The sequence below is a fragment of the Emys orbicularis genome, chromosome 16, assembly GCF_028017835.1.
Source record: "Emys orbicularis isolate rEmyOrb1 chromosome 16, rEmyOrb1.hap1, whole genome shotgun sequence".
Classification (NCBI taxonomy): domain Eukaryota; kingdom Metazoa; phylum Chordata; order Testudines; family Emydidae; genus Emys; species Emys orbicularis.
Genome location: NC_088698.1, coordinates 27,024,458 through 27,046,418, shown reverse-complemented (window position 1 = coordinate 27,046,418; position 21,961 = coordinate 27,024,458). Strand labels below are relative to the sequence as shown.

The 21,961-nt window shown below is 45.6% G+C and overlaps 1 protein-coding gene across 1 annotated transcript in view; it reads right to left on the bottom strand.

Moving 5' to 3' along the window:
- Positions 1 to 21,961, bottom strand: part of CFAP251 (cilia and flagella associated protein 251) — a 30,945-nt gene that overhangs the window by 4,016 nt on the left and 4,968 nt on the right. Inside the window, exons 5-18 of the mRNA XM_065417862.1 lie at positions 21,836 to 21,944; positions 20,694 to 20,774; positions 19,587 to 19,664; positions 18,990 to 19,034; positions 17,887 to 18,104; positions 15,161 to 15,355; positions 13,587 to 13,834; positions 13,345 to 13,493; positions 12,311 to 12,484; positions 10,981 to 11,165; positions 9,597 to 9,711; positions 5,105 to 5,268; positions 2,636 to 2,726; positions 2,286 to 2,429 (exon numbers count right to left, since the gene is read on the bottom strand). Coding sequence (XP_065273934.1) covers positions 2,286 to 2,429; positions 2,636 to 2,726; positions 5,105 to 5,268; positions 9,597 to 9,711; positions 10,981 to 11,165; positions 12,311 to 12,484; positions 13,345 to 13,493; positions 13,587 to 13,834; positions 15,161 to 15,355; positions 17,887 to 18,104; positions 18,990 to 19,034; positions 19,587 to 19,664; positions 20,694 to 20,774; positions 21,836 to 21,944 — 1,996 coding nt within the window. The remainder of the gene's footprint in view (positions 1 to 2,285; positions 2,430 to 2,635; positions 2,727 to 5,104; positions 5,269 to 9,596; positions 9,712 to 10,980; positions 11,166 to 12,310; positions 12,485 to 13,344; positions 13,494 to 13,586; positions 13,835 to 15,160; positions 15,356 to 17,886; positions 18,105 to 18,989; positions 19,035 to 19,586; positions 19,665 to 20,693; positions 20,775 to 21,835; positions 21,945 to 21,961) is intronic.

Here is a 21,961-nt window from a genome sequence, read left to right as displayed (position 1 = left end):
TTATATTTTCGCCCTGGCAAATGTCATGCAGGGCAAGAACAGAACATTTCACTCAGCTCTAGCTGATCTGGGATTAAGTTTTATCACTGTCCTAGTGAATTACAAAAGAAAAACTCTCCAGCTCCCAAGAGCTCCTGTTAGTGGATTCCATGCTGATTTTTCCCCTCTCACTTTTTATTTAATAAAATGCTCTGGAGAGAGAAGAATTTTCATTCTGTGAATTAATATTGTCCCACCTACTTTGTGAAGCAGATCATAGGCTGTCTAGTTTCAGGGTAGTTTCCTTGACTGAAATGCTGTCCTCTAATTTCTTACAGATTATTTATCAGGAGATATTCCTCATGCCTCCTCTAGCAACTGTGCATGAGAGGAATACATTCTCTTCTTCCCCACCAGCAGGAGGTGCCAATGTAATGAGCCCAGGAAAACATCTATGTACAAAATTATAGTACCAAAGCAAGACACTGCACCAGCTCATCCCAAGATTAGACCAACTTCTGCAGTTCCAGGAGCCCCAAGGAAAATCTGCTAGGGGAAGGCTGCATTGATGAAAAGTGCCCAGAACTTTCCTTCTGCTGGATCCCCAGGGAAAGAGTGCTGCAGGGCTGGTGGAGTGGCACTCCCTCAGTGCAGCCTCCATCATTGGGGTTCCTATGGAGCCCCAGCAGAAATTAAAGCTTGTTCCCTGGCAGAAAGCCTGAGAGAATACAGCAGTAATGCCACTGCTTAGTCTTCTCCCTTGGAGAGAATTTCTCCTGGATGAAGGGACTAGGCTGGCCCTGCAAGGTGTAATTTACACCTCTTTGCAACAGAGTCAATAAATCTGCTCCAGGTACCTTAATTTCCTTTCTGCCAGGTTGCCATGCTATAAATTAGGTATGTGTAAATACAAACTGCCTCAGAAATACTATTACAATAGGATAAGAATCATCAACCTTATTAAGGGATTTATCTTTAGCTACAGTACAAAGAGGATTTGAGGCTTAAAACTCCTGAGAAATTTTTGATAGAAAAAAGCCCCCCATTGCTGTGACCTGACAAAGAAAACTTTGAGAGATTTTCATAAGAATTTAAGTCAAACATTTAACAGTTAGTGAAGGATGTTGAGGTCCCTTGCAGGTGAAAGGTGCTCTCTCTATGTAAAATCATTCTAATCATTACTATAAGGCACAAAGGGAAGGAAAACAAGAGGCTGTATACTATATGGACGAGTCAGTATCTAGAGCTGAAAGTTCCAAAGCTCCATTTGTGTATAACGACACTTAACACAAGCAGAAGAAACTCAGGGTGGGCCCCAATTTGACCTGGAGGGACCCCCTATAGCACAGGTGCTGGAACTAGCGCTGCAGGGGGTGCTGCAGCAGGGTTTATAGTTTGGTTCAATGGCTTTCAGCACCCCCACTATACACATTGTTCCAGCACCCCTGCCCTATCAGATGAAAGGAGAATCCACTCTTCATGCTTTCAGTTTCTTTTCTGAGGCAACCAACCTCTCTTCTGAGGTGCCAATTATGGGTGTGATTTTTGTGCTGTGAGCACTTACTCTCTGGGAACTGGACTGAGGCCACCAAACACCTGACAGATGAAAGCTTTTGAACTCCATTGACTTGGGCTGGATTTGTCCATCCAACCTAAAGGTGAAAGGTTCCTTTTACCAAGCCCTAGAGTAGGGGTGGCCAACCTGTGGCTCCGGGGCCGCATGCAGCTCTTCAGAAGTTAATATGCGGCTCCTTGCATAGGTGCTGACTCCGGGGTTGGAGCTCCAGGCGCCAACTTTCCACTGCTCAACCCCAGTCCCTGCCCCCACTCCACCCCTTACTCCAAGGCCCCCACCCCTTCCTGCCCTCTCTCCTGAGCCTCCTGTACACTTCAAAACAGCTGATCATGGTGGGCAGGAGGCACGGGGAGGGAGAGGGGAGGTGCTGATCGGCAGGGCTGCCGGCGGGCAGGAGGTGCTAGGGGTGGTGGGGTTGCTGACGTATTACTGTGGCTCTTTGGCAATGTACATTGGTAAATTCTGGCTCCTTCTCAGGCTCAGGTTCGCCACCCCTGCCCTAGAGCAATCCAATCCCCTAGTGGTACTGAATCTTTACTTTGTCCCATACATTATTATTTTTTTTAAGATACAGAGCCAGATTTTGATCAAAGTTACACTAATGTAGTTCTAGACTAAATACATTTAAAATCCATGGATTTATTCCAGATCTAGCCGGTGTGACTGAGATCAGAAATTGGCCGATCGCATACGCTGTAAACACAATAATTCTCTTTGGTAAAAAACAAACCTTTTCCTCTGACGGATAAAACCCCATTGCTCTCATTACAAATGGAACTTCCTCCAAGGGAATATGTGTTGACACCTGTCTGGTCTCCATTGCATCAATACCCTGACTGCGCAGCTGTGCATAGTAAAAATAGTCCTCCAGTTCCTGAGAGAAAATCAAATGAAGTACAACAAAGTTCAGTTTCTCAACATGCATGGCACATAAGCCTCTTTGAAGATATACTAAAAGGCATATCAATGAAATTATTGTTAAAGCAGATTTGGACCCCCACAATTTGTCAGACCTGTATAAATTAATTCTAACATCTTAACCAGCTGTTACCACACAATGTTTACTGTGACTGTAATTACCCTGAAGAATTCACCATCTCTGCCGCCATCCAAAAGGTTGTAGAATGGGATCAAATCCTCACCGCCCAGAGAAACAGCAGCCTCCAAAGCGCTATGGCAATAACAAAAAGATAGCTCAGAAAGGGTTCGTGTGAGGAAAAATGTCCTGTTTCTCTTTCCATTCATTGCTGCCAGCCACATAGAAACTTATAACAAACAAATAAATAAAATCCACCCAAGACTCAGAACAAACAGGGAAAGTTTGTTGAAACTTTGTTGAAACTTATGTTACTCTATGAACAATCAGCACTTTCTATCCTAGGATTTCCCAGTGTTTTACATACAATAGCCCAGTATAGTAGGTAATTCTTATTGCATGTGTCTCTGGTCTAATGGAATGAGCACAGGGCTGGGAACCAGGAGATGCTGGGTTTTAATCCTGGCTTTTTCCACTGACTTGGTGTGTAGTCTTTGTGTGTGACATTTAACTTTTCTGTGTCCTGGTTTCCCCATTTATAAAGTGTGTTACTTCACAGGAACGTTGTGGGGATTAATTAGCTTATGTCAGGCCAGCACTTTGAACAGGTAAAGGGCTAGTGCGCAGAGCTTTCCACAGAACAATCAAATTTTAGCTTCTAGTGCCCGGACTCTAACAATTACACATACACCTTCCCGATAAGATATTAGGCTCTGTTACTCAGGAGCTCTATTCTCCACAGTGGAAGACAATGTCCTAGATGCAGTGTACATGTAAAAATTCCGCTCTAGCTCCATTATCTGTCATCTAAATTTCAGTTTCATAGGCAGGTGGAGACAAAAGTGCCACATGTGTTAGTCAGGATGCAGAAAAGTAACAGCTCCCACAATGAAAACTGCCCAAGACACTACAATAGCCTGGTACTGCAATAACATCAGCAACATCCCGGTGCATTCATGACCGCATGGCATCAGCTTTGATCTCCACCTTTGGTGTGCTGTTCTCCATTATGCTATCTGCAAGTTTTATGATTTTTTATAATTAAGTTATTTGACATTAAACATAGTGGAGACTCAGAAAATACCAGAAGCAGCAGTAAAGTGATAATTAGCTCATAAAGAGCCTTGCTCCAACAGCAAATTACATAAAAATTCAATGATGCCTGGACTATGGCCAACCATTATAAAGAAGGAGCATTTACATCCTATTGCCCACTCCGACCCCCACCTAATTAAGCCAGATGAAATGGAAAAAGAAAATACATAAACCCACTGCTCTCCCACCAGGGCTTCATTTGCTCTGGCAGCTCGGAAGTTGCTCTGTGCCCTCACTGCTGTGCAACTGGCTGGTATTTCAAGGGAATCATCAGGAGGAGCTCTATTCATAGTGGACAGTGTCTGAACTGAATTCTTTGCAGAGTGAGCGTGTTTGAGGGATAAAGCCCTAGGTGCACTCCAAAGGGCAACAATGTGTTCTTCAGCAGTATCTTAAAGCCAGCCCCAGCAGGGATCAAAGAGAGGATGAATTCCCACCTTACATACGATGGCAACAGGTACTATGAAAAACCCTAAGGCAGACAGATAGATAGCTAACCCTCTAACCTAAACCATCCTTCAGTTCTAGCTTTGAGAGTGAGTAAGCTCCATCTCCTCCTTTTTCAAACATGAAGTTACGCTACACTGAAAAGGCTGGTTTCAGAGCATTTGCAGCTGCTTGCTTCATGTTGATGTTTACATCTATCTATCTATCTATCTATCTAGGCATTCTTCATAGCGCGCTTGGCACTGTGGTAGCCTCACCCCACCTTGTGCTCACATCAGAATGAATAGCCCAGACATTAAAGGCAACAAACATGGCCTCTCTTTTTGGGCCGTAAACAAAGGCTTTTGAAGGAGGTGTCCCCTCTCGGACATCAATGGCACAGCTTTTTGGCACAGCTCTTCAGTTGGAAACTGACAAAGGAAAGTTCCAAGCTTGCTGCCAGGGCCGCACAAAACTGGCATATACAAGCAGTCCTTACTCACAGGAGCAGTCCCAGTTACTTCAAATGGTCTACTCATATGAGCAAGGCATTAGAGTTGTTGGTCCTAAATCCATTCTGCAAATGCATGGGGGATTTCCTGGACAATATCAGACCATCCCATTTGGAAACTGGATAGTCTATATCAACACTTCTCTATTGTTTTTCATCCTGCAGGGCATTTTATAAGAAACAGATCAAAGTTGAATCCACTGAAATGCAGGTGTCAGTGCTGCACAGGATGGTATTAGAGTCACGCTTGCACCAGGGTACCTATATTAATGCTTCTTGGCTGAATGAGTTTTAGGGGCTTCAATGTTAAGCCTTTCTGAAGCAGAATGGGATCCTTTGGGATGAATATCCCTATATAAGCATACATTCATTGGCAACAGGACATATGCTTTAACTGTGTTGGTCACAGTTGTGTAAAGAGACAGAGCACATCACAAGCAATGAGAACAGCATGCTCTGCTTTTCCCTGGTGTTTACTCACTTTACATTAATTTCCCATTTCATCACAATGCAGTCGTTCCCCCCTGCTGTAAAGACATGGCATCCATCGTAGGAACTAGCAAGGTTGGAGACACCTCCTGGATGGCAAATGAAAGCCGAGGACTTGTGGGGGTTACCATCAACGGGCAAAATCTGCAGGCCAACCTACCAAGAAAAAGGGTAACTCCATGATGATTGGCACTTTTATACAAATTCTGCTCTTTTAGTATTAGACGGTGTTGGTGGCCTGTGGTATACAGGAGGTGAGACTATATGATCTGTGGTTCCTTCTAGCCTTATGCTCTTTGACCTATGTGACACAGAGGGGTAAATTCTACCCCCTCGTAGGCCGGCTAGGAGTCTGGGCTGTCCACTGTGGAGGGTTCTGTAGTGACAAGAATCCACTCTCAGCCTGCTCTGAAAATACTCCTGCAGCACTGAGACTGCAAGAGCTCATGGGGCTGTGTCCTGAATCTGCATCTTCTGCATGGGGCCCTCAAATCTTGTCCATTCTAGTGCCGTGGAAATGCACCGGATCTGCAGTGCACAGAGACCTCCATGCTAATGAAAATGGGGCAAGATTTACCCCAGAAATATTCCAGTGTGGACGAAAGGGCTGACTAAGGAAGGGACCATCAATATGTAAATCTAAAGTTTTACCACATTGTTCCACAAGTCAGTGTGAATCTCAGGGGCACAAGCAGTGCTGGCCCTAATGGTAGCCTTCCTATAGATCATCCAACCTGTACACTATGTGCGTAGGGGCCACGTTCTGCTTTCAGATGTAATCACACTGTCTCCATTTCTGTTAATGGGTTTCAGATGCCCATATCAGGGTAGAATTTGCCACCTGGAAACCCAAATCAACAACCCAGGAAGGAATAACTCACACGGCTCTTTTGAGATAATCAAATCCCCAGAGCTGAATTCAGACCTGGGTGGAACCAGGAACCACCTAGTGACTTCACTGGGGTTATATCTGCTCACAGTAGGTCTGAACATGGGCCCAAAGCATTTGCAGCACCTAAGCAGCAGCTTTTTTTTTTTTTTAAGTCACTAGTGTGTTATTCTACACTGGCCACCACTTCCGCACAGTAACCACACAGGGAGCTCAGCATAAGCTGGTGGGAAACGCATCCATGGATGACAGGGTCTTTCCTCTAAGGAGAGCATGTCTAACAAAAAAACAGAATACAAGCAGAAAAGGAAACAGCAAACTCCTGGCTTCGAGTTCAGTCCAGCTCCACAACCCCTGGGCTTGAAGCCAGCCCATCCCAAAGGCATTCTCACCCAGCTGTCTGCCAAGATCAACGTTTATAGTCCCTCCCCTGAGGAGCTGTGTGCAGAGGGGGATGCTGAGCTGAGGTTAACTCCTTCTTCACCAGGGACCAGGGCCAGCAGTCGCCTAGGGCGCTACAATTTGGGGGGCAGCAACCGCGGCGGTATTTTGGCAGCGGGAACTTCCGCTGCCTCTGTGGGGGGCGGCATTTCAGGGCGGGACCTTCCGCCACCTAGGGTGGCAGAAAAGCTGGCGGCACTCCTGCCAGGGACAGGTAATGTTCATATATGGGGAAGGGGGTGGGTGTCAAAATTCAATACCATAGTTATTGACTATTCAAAGTATAGAGAAATACTGTGGTACCTGTGGGGAAATACTGATTTTTTTAAATGGTGACCACTGTGCATAGAAAGCAGTACAACTGACTCCCAAGTGAAATACAACAGAAAGGCTAAACAACTCCTCTCCACAATTCCTACCTCCCAATCCCCTCATCTCCTACTCCCAATTCCTCAGCTTCCAATACCTCTGGTCTCACCCAACCCTACATCTTTCATTTAATCCCCCCAATACCTCAGCTTCAGACCTGCACTCTCTTTCCACTTGTTTTGTTACTTGCCTTGCTGAACACATGCAGGACTAGATTACCTGAAACTCAGAACCTCCCATGTCTACGGTGAAACCTCCACTAAGGACCTGCATGTACAACAGGCAAACCTTTGTCCTAAGCAAGCACTTTAAAGTATTCCAGAGATTGAATTTTTCTCTCATGCTGGGTAGTTGCTATGGGCAGGTTTCACTATATGCACGCACATGTACAGGATATGGCGAGGAGCACTATAGAAATATTTGGTAGTACACCTCTACCCCGATATAACGCTGTCCTCGGGAGCCAAAAAATCTTACTGCGTTATAGTTGAAACCACGTTATATCGAACTTGCTTTGATCCGCCGGAGTGCGCAGCCCCCCCCCCCCCGGAGCACTGCTTTACCGTGTTATATCCGAATTCATGTTATATCGGGTCGTGTTATATCGGGGTACAGGTGTATAAATAAATACTATAACAGAATAATACCTAGCTCTTAATAGCACTTTTCATCGGTAAATCTCAATGCAGGTCAATATCATTAGCCGCATTTTACCAATGGGGAAATTGATGCACAGAGATGGGAAGTAACTTGCCCAAGTTTACCCAGCAAAGCTATGGCAGACAGGGGCGGCTCTAGGCACCAGCAAAGCAAGCAGGTGCTTGGGGCAGCTCATTTGCAGGGGTGGCAGGGATCCAGCATGGGAGCTGAGAACCAACAGGGGGCCTTGGGAGTTGTAGTTCCTTGGTTAGCTCCCTGCCTATACAGCCAGCCCTGGAGCAGGGAAAGAACTACATTTTCCAGCATTCCCTTAGCCGCTACCAACAGGAAAGGGAGGTGGAGGGAGTGAGGTAGCTGAAGCCTCATGCTGCAGCTTGCTGTGAATGGAGAGCTCACTGCTAGAGCGGGGTGGCCCTGGGAACGGGGAACAAGTGTGCCCAAGGAGTAGAAGGCTTTGGCCCAGCTATCCCCTTCTGAAGACATCCCCAGACTGGATTAGGGATACTGGTGTGACCTCACCGTGCAGCCCCCAAAGAAAGAATTGGGTGGACTAAATGGACAGTGCCCCTCTCTATCTGAAGCCTAGCAAGGGAGGTACGTGGATCCCACTAGCATTTAAAATGAAAAGTAAGGGAGGGGAGGCTCTGGACCTGGGCAGCTTTAGATACAGAACCAGGCACGTAGGAGGATTTCCACGTCTGAGCCATGGAAGCAGAAAATGATTTTTCCTTTCCAGATTTAGCTAATATTCAGAAAGGGAATCTAGCACCTGCTCTCCAGATTTGAACACCTCAACATTCAGGAGTGCTCAAGCTCAATTCGGGCAGCTGTTACTTCATTTCTCCCAAATCAAATATACTGATTCACTGTAACTTGCTGTAGAAAAAGTAGGATAAAATTGAGCAAGAAATGCTCCCCAGTGGTTATTAGGACTGGAATTGCTATTTTCAACAGCCATTGCCATTTTTTTTTTTTTTAGTTTTATTTGTTTAAAAGGAAGACAGTGATATTGCATTGGCAAATTCCCCATAGAAAGAAAGAGTGGAACAAAAGAATAATAAAGGCACCTTAACTTTTCCTCATTTATGGAGGACAGTCTTATAATATGCTTCCAGATATCCTCCAATCACACAAGCTGAAAATTGTTCCACTTTACTGCAGTTCTGTAACCATATGGGAACCAATCCTGTCTGTGTTCTGTGCACATCTAAAATTCCTGCTCAATGACCCGCCCTGGGAGCGAGTTACCAGTGACCCAGGGCTGGGGCGGCAGGAGGTGTGTGGGTGGGGGGTCACTGGTAGGGGGGAAGGGGGGAGCCCAGAGCTGGGGCAGCAGGGAGTGCGGGTGGAGGGGGAAGAGCCCAGGGCTGGGGCGACACGGGGTTTGTGGGTGGGGGGGCACTGGTGGGGGGGAAGGGGGGAGCCCAGAGCTGGGGCAGCAGAGGGTGTGGGTGGGGGGGTAGAGCCCAGGGCTGGGGCAACTGGGGGTGCGGGGGGGGGAGAGCCCAGGGCTGGGGCAACTGGGGGTGCGGGGGGGGGGAGAGCCCAGGGCTGGGGCAACTGGGGGTGCGGGGGGGGGGGAGAGCCCAGGGCTGGGGCAACTGGGGGGGAGAGCCCAGGGCTGGGGCGGCAGGGGGTGCGGGTGGAGGGGGAAGAGCCCAGGGCTGGGGCGACACGGGGTTTGTGGGTGGGGGGGCACTGGTGGGGGGGAAGGGGGGAGCCCAGAGCTGGGGCAGCAGAGGGTGTGGGTGGGGGGGTAGAGCCCAGGGCTGGGGCAACTGGGGGTGCGGGGGGGGGGGGGAGAGCCCAGGGCTGGGGCAACTGGGGGTCCGGGGGGGGAGAGCCCAGGGCTGGGGCGGCAGGGGGATGCGGGGGGTAGCCCAGGGCTGGGGTGGGGGGCAGCCAAACATTTTTTTGCTTGGAGTGGCAAAAAACCTAGAGCTGGCCCTGATGGCAGAGCCGGGGATAGAATTTAAGTCTCCCTCATTATAGTCCAGTGCTCTATCCACTTGGTAACACTGCCTCCCTTTAAATATCTGGTGTATTTCTCCCTTAGGTACAAATGCAATGTTATGCAAAACAATCCAAAAAGCATATCTGACATAAATATATAGGAACTCTGTACCTTATCTTTTGTAATATAGGCCAGATATTGTTTCTGTGGATCCTGACTGTTTGCTGCTGGAAGGATTTGTATCTTCTCAAGAGGTGACCCATAGGTTGGCCCCAGAAGTGTCTTTCTAAAGGAAAACAACATTTTCATTTATTCTATTGATCTTATCCATTTTTTCACACAAATGTTGCTGTGCCCAAATATGGGATTGGGCATGTGTGTGTGTATAGGGGTGTGAGAGTGTGAATTTAGTGCTGGTGAAAGGTGTCAAGATGACAGCTCTAGAGACCAAAATCTTCTACTCCAATTGCCCTGTCTCTCTCCTTGGAAGGGCCACCATTGGGAGTAAGAGAAAAGTTTGGTCTCCATGGCTCATTCAGTTATTGGCCTTCACTGAAGCTGCCTGGCTCCCACTAGATCAAATATCGGCTTCCCCTGGGGACTCTGCACTTTTGGTTGAAGAATGAACTGCTCAGCTTCCAACACATCCAGCTCTTTAGGCTCTGACAACAATCACACATCATTAAATAATCTCAGAGGGTTAGCATTCAGGGCAAGCTGGCAAAAGGAGCTTTTAAAGAACCACTCTCTTGGATCATCTCTGCAAACACTGTGATTAATTTAGTCACTAACATCCTCGATGGATGGTTAGTGTGTCCTCTGTGAGAGCTGGCTTCCATTCCATTAACTTGTGTTATACAGTGATCAGTCATTGCCACAGGAAACTTTTAAGGGGGAGCTAAGAGCTGAATTCTGCCCACAGTTACATCCATCCAGCAAAATCTATCTCCAGGTATTTGATGTGCTCTATTAAGAACCTGGACTATTTCGGCTTCTGGTAAAAGGATATTTGGGCAGCTGTAGCAGTGAGACAGGAAAGGCGGATCCCATCAGTCTGGCTCGGAAAGCAGAGAGAGGACTTGAGCTGGACTGTATGATGGCTTCACATTCTTTATCTGAAAACCAATACAGGGTCCATCTGGGTTTAAAGTCTGCTAGTTAGCTTTGTTGGCCAGGGCAAGATTCCTGTTGTAACTAGGGAAAACCTTCTGAACTGATATTTTGGTAGCTAGCACAGTCGAAGTGGGGGTACAGTAGCCTGATAACACAGACAGCTTTATCAATGAAATCAGTGGAGCTATGCAGGACTCTATCATGATCACAATTTCCCTCCTCTTTTAGTAAAGAACGTTGGGTCCAGTGGTTTGAACAGAGCCGAGGCACTCGGGACTCTGAGCTTCTATTCTCAGTTCTGACTCTCTGCAAGTCCATTAGGCCAAATCCTTCAGTAGTGTCCACTGATCTTGGGTGCACACCAAGAGGAGAAGATTGGGGGAAAGGGGAGCAAGGTTTGACTCACTGTGAAAATAAACCAGGATTTGAGTTTCCCAGTTACCTGCACATTTTAGTCGTAGCATTATACAACTTCATTTTGTACCGATTATTGGCAGTGAGAATAAAAGCTTCTGGAGTGAAGGGAGGGTACCAGGCCAAACACATTGGGACCGCGTTCTGTTCAATGCGGTCTCTTCGCAGGACTGCCAGGTATTCTTTACTGCTGCTGCCTAGATCATACTCCACCTGAATAGAACACAATGAACAAGATCCATGTGAAACAGCTGCACAGACTTGCCAGCATTCATGGTAGTCTGCTCCTCCCTAGTACCTTTTGCTTTACACTAGTGATTGGAGTGTGCTTTTCAAATGCTAATGAATTCACATCCCCAAAAGCCCTACATGGTAGGAGAGGAGATTTTTGGAGGTTTATAAAATGTTACTGTTGCAACCTCTGCTCATGTATCCATAATTATTAAAAATCACATGGATTATAACCTCACTAAGCTGATGCAATGTCAGTTACGGGGAACACAATAAGAACTCCACAGCAAAAGAAACTCAGCTCCCTGCTGAACCCTCAGCCAAAGCTGGAGGTGTAAATCCCCTGGCTGTGGAGGGTCCTGACTGCAGTGGAATTGGTGTTAGTTCATTGGGGGAAGGGGTGTGGGAAGAATGTGGGGAACCTGTGCAGGGGCGTATGGCCCCCTACACATCACAGGGACACTGTTCCTTCACAGTAGGCTTTGGAAGCCTGTGCTGGTGTATCCGCTGCTACATGCATCAACTGGCCATTGCCTCCCATTGAGAAGGGTGCAACAAGAGATTGGGTCCATTGCACCCTTTGCTGCTCTGCAGCTTGGGGGCAAAGGGGGTAAGTCTTGCCCTAATGAAACTTCATTGCTCTAAAGGCAACTGGTATGGAGCCTGGGGGAAGGTTTTTCACCCCCAGTAACTAGACAGGTCTTGCAATATGAAGTGAAGCTCAAAGTGAGAGTCTACCTGGCTAAGAGAGGGAGCAGGTGACAGAGTCAAGGGCCCTTCACTGAGAATGCCCAGCTGCCAACTCCAGACGTGCAAAGGGACAAGCCCACTGACTATCAATGATAGGGGCATATTTGTTCTCAAATGGTGGGATGGAGAGTTGTCTCTCACACAGCCAGGACCTAAGACACACAGGGTTTCATACATGAAACCCAACATCTTCAGTGGTGCCTGGAAACGTTCAGGCTACAGATGAGTAAACTGAGACCCAGATGAGCTAAAGTAACTTACCCAAGGTCAAACAGCAAGTTGAGTCAGAACTGGGAATAGGACCCAGGAGTCCTGCCACCAAGCCCCTGCTCTAACCAGTAAACTCTACTGCCTTGCATGCTTTTAAGCAGACTTACCAACAGCCTGTCCTCCCCAAGGCTTAAGAGCCTTGGTTGATCGCTGTCTAAAAGGACTCCAAATAGTATACTTCGAATTGGTTTATAATGTGAATGAAGCCCTGCTAGATGCTCCCAGCATCTTTCACCATTTTTCAGTATTCTTTTGTAAACAGTCACTGTATATTTTTCATCCTAAAATGACAATACAAATATTTTAGTTGATCTTCAGCCTGCACTTCTATTGTGTTCCCCCAGCTGTCAAGGAAATTCTTAGCATTTCTTAGCTCATTAGTCTGGCCCACATGCCTTTCTAACTATGTGCTGTATAAGCCACAAGGAAAAGGAGGTAAATAGAATGCCAATAACAACAACAAACCTGATTGGGAGAAAGGATCTGAACAGAACCAACCAACACTAAAATAACAAAGAACAACTCTTCAGCCCTGCCTGAAAGGAAGCCACTGACCAACCCCAGGGGTATACTAGAGTGGGCTTCTGCTCTGGAAAGGAGATGTAAAAATGGCATCATGAAACTCTATATTGATTGTCTCTGTGAGCCTGGAGCAAATGTGATCAGGTTACAAACAAAAATATATTTTTCTTAACTTCCAGCCCCCATGGGATGTATCATCATCAGTAATTAAGATTCTGCACTCCAAATGCAACCTCATTGCCTTCAAATACTGCCAGTTACATCTGTGCACTGAAATATGAAAGTGAGTTCACAATTCTTTTGATGATACATGAGCCAGACCAGACTCCATCTCACTCTCCCATCGCTAGTACTGCAGGGATCAGAGGAGTAAAGAGATGTCAACACTTATTTTTGTCACTAGAATCAGCTGGTAGGGCTCTATATAGAGACAGGGAGCAGGTACACTGAGGAGGAAGGTGCCATTTTTACAAAGTCACAGCTTTAAGAGAGCTTTAAAAGAGGGAGAGCGTTCCTGCCTGTTCTCCTTTCAGGATCATATCATGGCACAGCCTGTAAGTTCCAGTCCCACCAAAAGGTGCTGCAAGGAGAACATACATATATCTTGAGAAAAACTTACAGCAGTTGCAAGATACTGGGAATCATGAGAGAAGCTTATTTGAGTTACTGGGCCTCTTGAGTATTTGAACTCTTTGCAATCATCTTCTAATGAAATAGAATCAAGGATGTAAACGGTTCCATCAGTAAAACCAGCCGCCAGAAAAGAACCTAAAATACACATCAGAGAACAATTATTGTACGGATCACTCATCTCAGGAAACCTGATGCTCAATGTTCAGTGAGATCTCAAGGTAAAAATACCTTCAGGGTCATAGGAGAGGCACTGAATACTGGCCCCCATAAAGATTCGGCTAATGAGATACTTTGTCTGCATATAGTCCCACACCTTTAGCAGCCCACAGTGACTTCCTATGGCAATGAGAGGCTGGCTAGGGTGGCAAGCAATGGCATTAACAGCTTCCTTGGCCTCCTCCATTAATTTTTCCAGTTTTGTCCCCTCTGCTGTAATGTGAAGCACTGTCGCGTCCAACGTGGAGAGAATAAAATTCCTGTTAACATGAAGAAACAAACACAATTTGATGAATCAGGCAGGTGGACTCTTTTCCCTCCCACTTACACAGCAGGCTAATTTCTTGTCAGTAATTTAGGGAATGATTGCTCCCTAAAACAATGGAAAGAATGGCTGCTCATCCATTCATTCAGCTGTGTCTTTAGTGCAGCTGGACTTCAGTTTCTGCACATACATAAGCAAAGATATATAAACCAAACAACTGACCATGCATACAGGTTACTAAACTCTTATCAGGAAGTGGTTATCAGCCATCCTGCAATGTGAGAGACTGGCCCCAATGAAAGTGCCAAATCCTGAAGTCCTTTCTCAGAGCTGAGTTCTGCCACCCTTTACTGTACTGCCCAGGAATCACTCACTGACAACACAGGGACTCTCTGTGGAGTCAGGAACTTAGCAAGCCATGAACAGTGTTTGAAAAAGAGTCGGCATTAGAAACCAGTGGTTCCTGGGCCTCAGTCCTGTGCTCAGACCACACCTCCTCTCTTTAGCATTTGTCAGCCTGCTCTGACTTTCCCTGTGGGGCAGGAGAGACTTTCAGTCACTTGTCCTGGCGTGAAGCTTGGTGTGCCAGAGCTGGTGGGGGGTTGTGTATCTGCCTGGCCAAAAGAAGCTGCTGTAATTCCTGGTTAGGCAGAAGGTCTGCAGAGGTTGCTAGCTTGAATCTCCATCTATTCATTTAGTGATGGGACCCTAAGAGCAGGAGCGTCTTTTAACCTTTCCCTTTGCTTTTCCACCACTTCTTACTTCCCAGAGGGGCTGCCAGTGCCAGGAAACTACCGCAATTACTCAGGAGGAGGAACCAGACAGAGGAGATCAATAGGGAAAATACCTATTCCCTGAGGCAGAACTCAGGTTTACAGAGGAGTCTATCTATGCCCCACAGCTCCCTAGAGAACATGTGAAATTTAAAACTGTTGCCATAAGAGTCTAAAAACTCTGCATAAGGAAGCTCTGTTTCAGGCTGCAGGCAACTGGGGAGGCAAAAATGAACTAGCAGTGGGACAGCCCCTTGCCCCTTGTCTGTGATGGACAGGCTTGATTCTGCATCAAGATGACCAATGTGAAAATCTGCAGCCCTTCCTGCAGAGAAGACAGTACAATGGGCAACCTCACCTACCCATCATATTGTATATTAACACCTGAACCACGTGCATTGACAATTTCACACACAACTAGATTTAGGATTTAAAATCCATTCTGATACAGCCAAAGCACAACAAAGAAAATCTGTCGACTACTAGTTGAACCTTTCAACAGTTTCTTATTAATCAGTTGATTAGAGCCATCACTGAAGGACTCTCACCTGATAATAAATGGTTGACCATGTATAGTACAAGAACTGGAGTAGTCTGAGTTGTTGCTGGCAAGACTGGGAGGGTTTTTGGAAAAGGAAATGGATTGGATGGGTCCCAGTTTAAAGTGGCTGTACCAGTTCACAAGCTGCAGCTGGCCATCATAGAATTTAATGTGACCTTTGACATCACAAGTTACAAAATAGCTAAAAGGAAGGACAAGAATCGGTTAATCAAAACACATTTTAAAAGCGCTGCAGAAGAACCAAGGGCTCGTCTACGCATTTAGTTCACGGCAAGCCAGGGTGTAAATCTACACTGCACTAGTGTGCTGTGCACGAACAGTTCCCTGATGCACTTTGATCTACTCCTGTTTCAAAGCAGATGTATATCAAAGCACACTACTGAACTTCTAGTGTGTGTCGGCAGGGTCCACGCGGACACTTGAAGCACAGCAGGCTTGTATGGGGTAGATTTACACTCCAGCTTGCCTCAGACTCTTTGTTTAGACAAGCCCTAATGCTCTGCACTTCTCTGGGGATTTTTATGAAAGAAAACGCTTCACAAGGCCTGATCCTGCTCTCATTTACACTGGTGTAAGTCAAGAGTAACTACACATTGTAATCAGTGGTGTAGAACGCGTGTGAGAGCAGAATCAGGCTTTTATATCTCAGAATACCAGGGTGGGGCATTTTCATCCCCATTTTATAGATGAGAAAATGAAGCTCAGAGAGATTACATGAATTCCCAAAAATCACACAATGTGTCAATGACACAGCCAAGAATAGAGTCTTGACTTCCCGTCCTTTGCATTAACCTCTAGACACAAGGCCTTGGGAATAAGAATTAGTATCTAAAGACTCCATAGTAGTATAGCAGCAGCTAAACACATGCTTAACCTACAAACTAATTTCATTACATAAGGTGGTGGCATTGTCTAGAGATCTAAGCATGAGACTAGGAGCCAAGAATTCCTGAGTACTAATTCTGACTCTGCCATGGACTTGATGGGCAATCTTGGGCAAATCACGTAACCGCTCTGTGCTTCAGTCCTTCCATCTGTAAAACAAGGACAATGATCCTTAACTCACCTCGCTCACAGGGGATGATGTGAGGGTCAGTTAATGTCTGGACAGCACTTTCAAAGTGTAAACAATTAAGTGCTAGGTATTTATTTAGGATAGGTATTAACTTCCAGTTAGCAATCCTTAAAAAGTACCTAGATGGTTGATACATAACTGCAGTTAGAGCTAAGCATCTAGTAGTATCACTGCATGGCTTGCCAACAAATATTTTAAAGTTGGCAAAACATCTTCTGTGACTTCAGTGTGTATCAGTTCCCTCTACTGGTTAAGATAGGGAAGCTGCTCTTATAATTCACCCGATAGCCCAAATTAATCCATTCTCTGAACCTATGCAATTAGTGAACAACTGTGGAGCCTGTTGATAAGGTATGGGGTGGGAGATTTCACAGATTTTGATAGTGTATATTAAGTAAGACCTTTATTTTTATTATTCAGCACAGTGAATTATGAGTTTCTCTTTCATTTAATTTTAGACCACTGATGGTTTTAGGTCCGGTACCTTGTGACTGTTAGGGCAACAAATGTCTCCCTTATCCCACTAGGGGGCAGAGATTCTCAGCTTTCATGTAATAAGGAGCATTTCGGCCAAATTTACTGCCGGTTAAAACTGACACAACTCAACTGAAGTCAGTGGCATTTTCCTTCTTACACCAGCAGTGAATTTGACCCTTTTCATCCAGTCCCAGAAGTATGCAAAGCATTGAACCTCAAAACTGCAACACTGGGATGTACATAAAATATATTTTATATGTTTTTATTATTAATAATAACTTGTCTGTGGCCTCGAGTTCTATACCCAGTATATTAACTAAAGCCACCTGGATTTGCATGTGGAAGAATACAGAAAATATTACCTATAATATTATTTAGAATAGGATTTTCAGAAGTGCTCAGTATTGGCCCAAATCTGCTCCCTATGAACAAAGCTCCTGCTGGGAGCAGAGTTAGATCACTGCTAAGAGCATTGGAAAATCCACCCTTGAACTCTAAAAGCAATCCTCACTTAAACATCTCATTACAATTTTGCATAAGCAAAATATATGATAGTGTGTAGAGATGCAAAAAGATTCTACTGTCACTTGTTTGAGGTGAGCCACATAACTCACCATGTATGAGTAATGTGAGACTCTCAAACTCATGCCACGAGAACCTTTATACTAGAGACCGCACACCATCATTTGGCCTCGCTAACTAACATGGATATCCCTGATCCTGTGATGTGTCGATCGCCCTGATTTGCCACTGCCTTGCACCTTGTGTCATCACTGATGCTTCTGAAAAGTACTATCACAACAGGTGATAGTACTTGCTTTGCACAGGTGTAACGGCTGTGGAATGTGCAAAGTAGTGGAGAATCGGGTTCTATACATTGCAGGAGAATCCTGTTTTCATTCCAGTTCAATATCCTCAATACATTAAAAGATAACAAGGCCCTTACTCAATTTTTACTTATTCTTTACTCAGGCAAACTACCATTGACTGCAATTGGAGGTTTGCTTTGGTGAAGACTTCTGGATTTGGTTCAGTATAAATATATGCAGAACGAACAATGCAAAAATCAGTTTAAACATTGATTTTTCATTTCAGCCGTACACACTGGCTTTTTAAATGCCCACATTAGCTCAAGAACAGGAAAGTATTTTATCCATTACCTGTCAGATGCAGTAAGCACAGTGAGGGCATCTTTCTGCACATACATCAGCTTAATAGCCTTCCTATTATGTGGTTTTACACACAAGCTGGCAGGCATGGACGGTGGGCAGACTGCGTCCCACACCACCAGCTTCCCTCCTGATGTGGCCGTGAGAGCTTGCAAATTGCCAAAATGAAAAACTGACTGACTAAAGAGTCCCACCATCTTGTTGAAAGTCTGCAAAGGAAGCAAAGAGACCCCGCATGGCATTCTCTGTAAAGTACAAACTAACCTACCCTTGCAAAGTTTTCAAAAATTAATTGAAACTAACGGAGAGAAAAAAATAATCTCACAAATCTGAGTGTAGGAAACAAACTGTCTCCAAACAAACTCCTGGGGTTAGAGGTAGTAACATGTCTTGTAGAACGACAGCTCCATTTGTCCCCGAATATCGACAGAGTTCGAACTACATGCTGGTATTTTGGAGGGGCTTTGCTGGGTGAAGAAGGAAAACTTCCCCTCCTCTACTGGGCTTTGGGTCTTTCCCACATTTTGTTTCCCTCCACACTGCAGATGGAGAGAGGAGCATCAAACCCTATTTAACTAATGACTGCAGATGTGAAGCTCTCTGTTAGTGCCAAGTATTACCGTCACCTCAGCAGGCTACGGGCAGTACATGCATCTTCAGTACGAAACTGCTCCCCAGCTCCATGCACATTAGGAAGTGACTGTCCCCAGCCCATGGCGGGACCCAGCAGAGGCAAATCTGTCATGCAGGCAGGAGGAGGAAGGTCCTGCAGCAGGAGATGCAACAGGACGAGCTCTTTCTGGGAGTCCCATCCTGACCTCTCCTCCCAGCAACCACAGACTGTCCCCTCTAGTAGCCACAGAGTTCCCTAGCCATGCAGCCTCTCACAATCAACCAATGTCTGAAATGTTACTTTACAATAACAATCACAAAGTACCATAAACTAGAGACTGGGGGGATACACTGTGATGTGGAGGGACTTAGCAAGTTCACTCCATTCAGGACATTGTGCTTGTTTAGTAAGACAGACTGGTCCTCACTGCCAGAAAAAAAGCAAACCAGCTAAAGCAGTACTGTCCATTTACAATACTCACTCTGTCAGTTAAATGAGGAGCGCTGTACTGCAAACCGGTACTATCCTGAGGAGAAATACAGAGAACTTGTTCCACATAAAGATGATAATTTTTAAAATGGACTTTGATCAAAAAAGAGGCTCTAACATGCCCATCACTGTGTTATCTGGGCACTAACATTACATTATTATTTATTATTACAGTAGCATTTGGTCACCACCCAAGATTGGGGCTTCATTGTGGTAGGCACTGTGCAAATAGTAAAAAAGAAATCTTCTGCCCTGAAGATCTTACAGTAAGTAGACAAACAACAGGGTGGAGGGGAAACAGAAAGGTTAAGTGATTTGCCCAAGGTCCCACAACTGGCAGAACCAGGCATAGAAAGCAGGACTCCTGAGCCCCCATCCAGTGCCCTTTCCATTAGGCCATGCTGCCTCTCTAGAACACAGAGCCACAGTACGTCTCCATCCCTCCATAAGCTCAGTATGCTCAGCTTTTCCCTTTTATGTATTAAAGTAGTGTAATTAGAATGTTGGGATAATTTTTTCCCTCCCAGAATTATCTTAGTCTTGTGGCACAAGAACTATAAAAATCACATTAACTCCTATGTCTACTTACCCATAGATAAAATATCACTTGAGTTTTACTGTTGCTGACTAGTTCCTTGTGATTTTTTGGATTGAAAACAATGTAGTTCTGAAATTAAAAAGTTAAAGTTAGGTTAAAATTCACGTTGGCCCGTCTACAGCATTTACATAACTCAATTTTAATGCTCGGGCCTGGTGGGGTGCTGTGCTTCACAACATCCATTCTTATTAGAAATGTACTGTGTTAATCTGCAGAGAATTTGACCCATAGGACCTGATGATCAGTTTCACTAAGGACTTCTTATGTCACTCTGGCAGCGTAATGGAGCCTTAAAGTGGGTACAAAAGGCCTTGTGAGTGTGACCCTATGAGGAATGCCACCCTGGCTGTTGCAAAGCTGGCATCAGGGCTCTACTTTGCACCTGCTGCTGAGAGGTCACTACAGCTGGTGCAGAAAGTCACAGGCATGACTGAAGTGCACTGCTCTATTGCTATTCTCAGGGCCTATAGAAGGTCACAGCCAGAAGCAGAGTGTAAGTTACAGTGTCCCTGGGGCTGCTCTAACATATACTGGGGGCTGCACAGGGCCCTGCACAGCCTCAGAATACAGGAATGCAACAATATCTTTGTCCCCCACCCAGGGCCGGCTCTACTGTTTTTGCCGCCCCAAGCAGTGCGCCGAATTTCCGCCGCGGACGGCGGGGGCAGTCCGTGTGCCGTTAGGGCAGCACGCACGTTTCCGCGGCGGCAGCAATTCTATGGCAGCTTCTGTCTTCAGCCAGAAGACAGAAGCTGCCGAATTGCCGCCGCGGGCAGCTGAACATAGAAGCTGCCGCCGAATTGCTGCCGCCGCGGAAATGCATGTGTCGCCCTAACGGCACACGGACTGCCCCCACCGTCTGCGGCGGAAATTCGGCGCACTGCTTGGGGCGGTAAACACACACGGACTGCAGCCCCTTGCAGATTGCTGCCCCAAGCACCTGCTTGGAATGCTGGTGCCTGGAGCCGGCCCTGCCCCCACCCAGCCCTGTTCCTGCCCCAAGGGCAGGAATGACTTAACGTGCAAGTCAGGCACACTGTGTTTAACAATGGTTTGTTTCCACTCTCCTAAACCCCTTTAACAATTAGAATCACTCACCTGATAACCAAATGCAGGTTGCAATTCTACACTACACATAGATTTCTCTTCAGGTGAAGTCCACTTCCAAATGCAAACTCTCTGGCCGACAGGGGAAAGCAAAGTGACATCAGTGTGCTATTCTACGCACTATTGAATTCAATGAGCCTAATCCTGCTCATTATAACTGCAGCGACTCCAGTAAAGTCAGTGGGGTTGCATGCGGGAACATGGGAGCAGAATTGAGCCCAGTAGGGTCTTGATGGTTCGTATGGAATTTTACAAAATTGATTATATGAGATATTGATCGTATGAAAAGTCACAAATTAATATCCAGCCTGGTCAGGCCTGCAGTCAGACATCCTTTTTGAACTGGAGATCAAATGAGTTTGGGCTCTGCTTCCCACAGATTGTTCAAAACCATGTTATAAATCAGTTTTGCTGCAGCTAGATTTGAACCATGTTTAAATCTGGCTCTTTGCCAGTGAAGATTGGCCTGAGGGTGCAGAATAATGCAAGAAGTTATGGCATTAGCTTTTCACTTCTGCAGGCCTGGGTTCTAATCCTGACTCAGGTGAACTCAAGCAAACATGAGTTTGATGGTTTTCAGTTGTGTACATGGAGGATCGGGAGACAGCATTAGCATTTAGTATGACTTCCCACTAGCTTCAGCCCTGGCATAATTTTGGCATTGATGTTGGGTGTGAATTGCATAGCAAAACTGACTTTGCTGGGAACTTCCATTATACTGCGGCTAGCTAGGCCTCACATTATATCACTACTCACATACTGGAGCAGATTGACAATACGTTCAGAAACTAACAAAAAAAATTAATGTTATTTTTCTGCCTGAAATGTAAGGTGACGGCACTGGATATTGCTAGTTACTGTAATCAGGTTAACTAAAGATATGTCAAAGTCAGAATCGTTTATCCTGACTTATACAGGTTTCTGAACTTTGTAGCTTTAAGATAAATGAAATCCAGATCTGAACTACCTCTGAGTTAGTAAAACCAAAACCCAGCTGACATGATTTTGCAAAAGCAACCTCCAACCTGCCCAATTTTACTCAACTCCAGTGCATATCCTCCTCTTAGTTACACTGGTGCAAGTTTGCAAGGTTCAATCTCTACAGGCTGCAACAGAGAAAACATGTTCTTTACCTGTATTTTGCCAGCACCAAGTGTTACCAAATACTTAGCATCCTGGGAAATAGCAATAGCACCAACCCCATCTTCTGGGTGACTATCAAATATCGTATGCACGGGAATCCTGCAGAACAATGCATA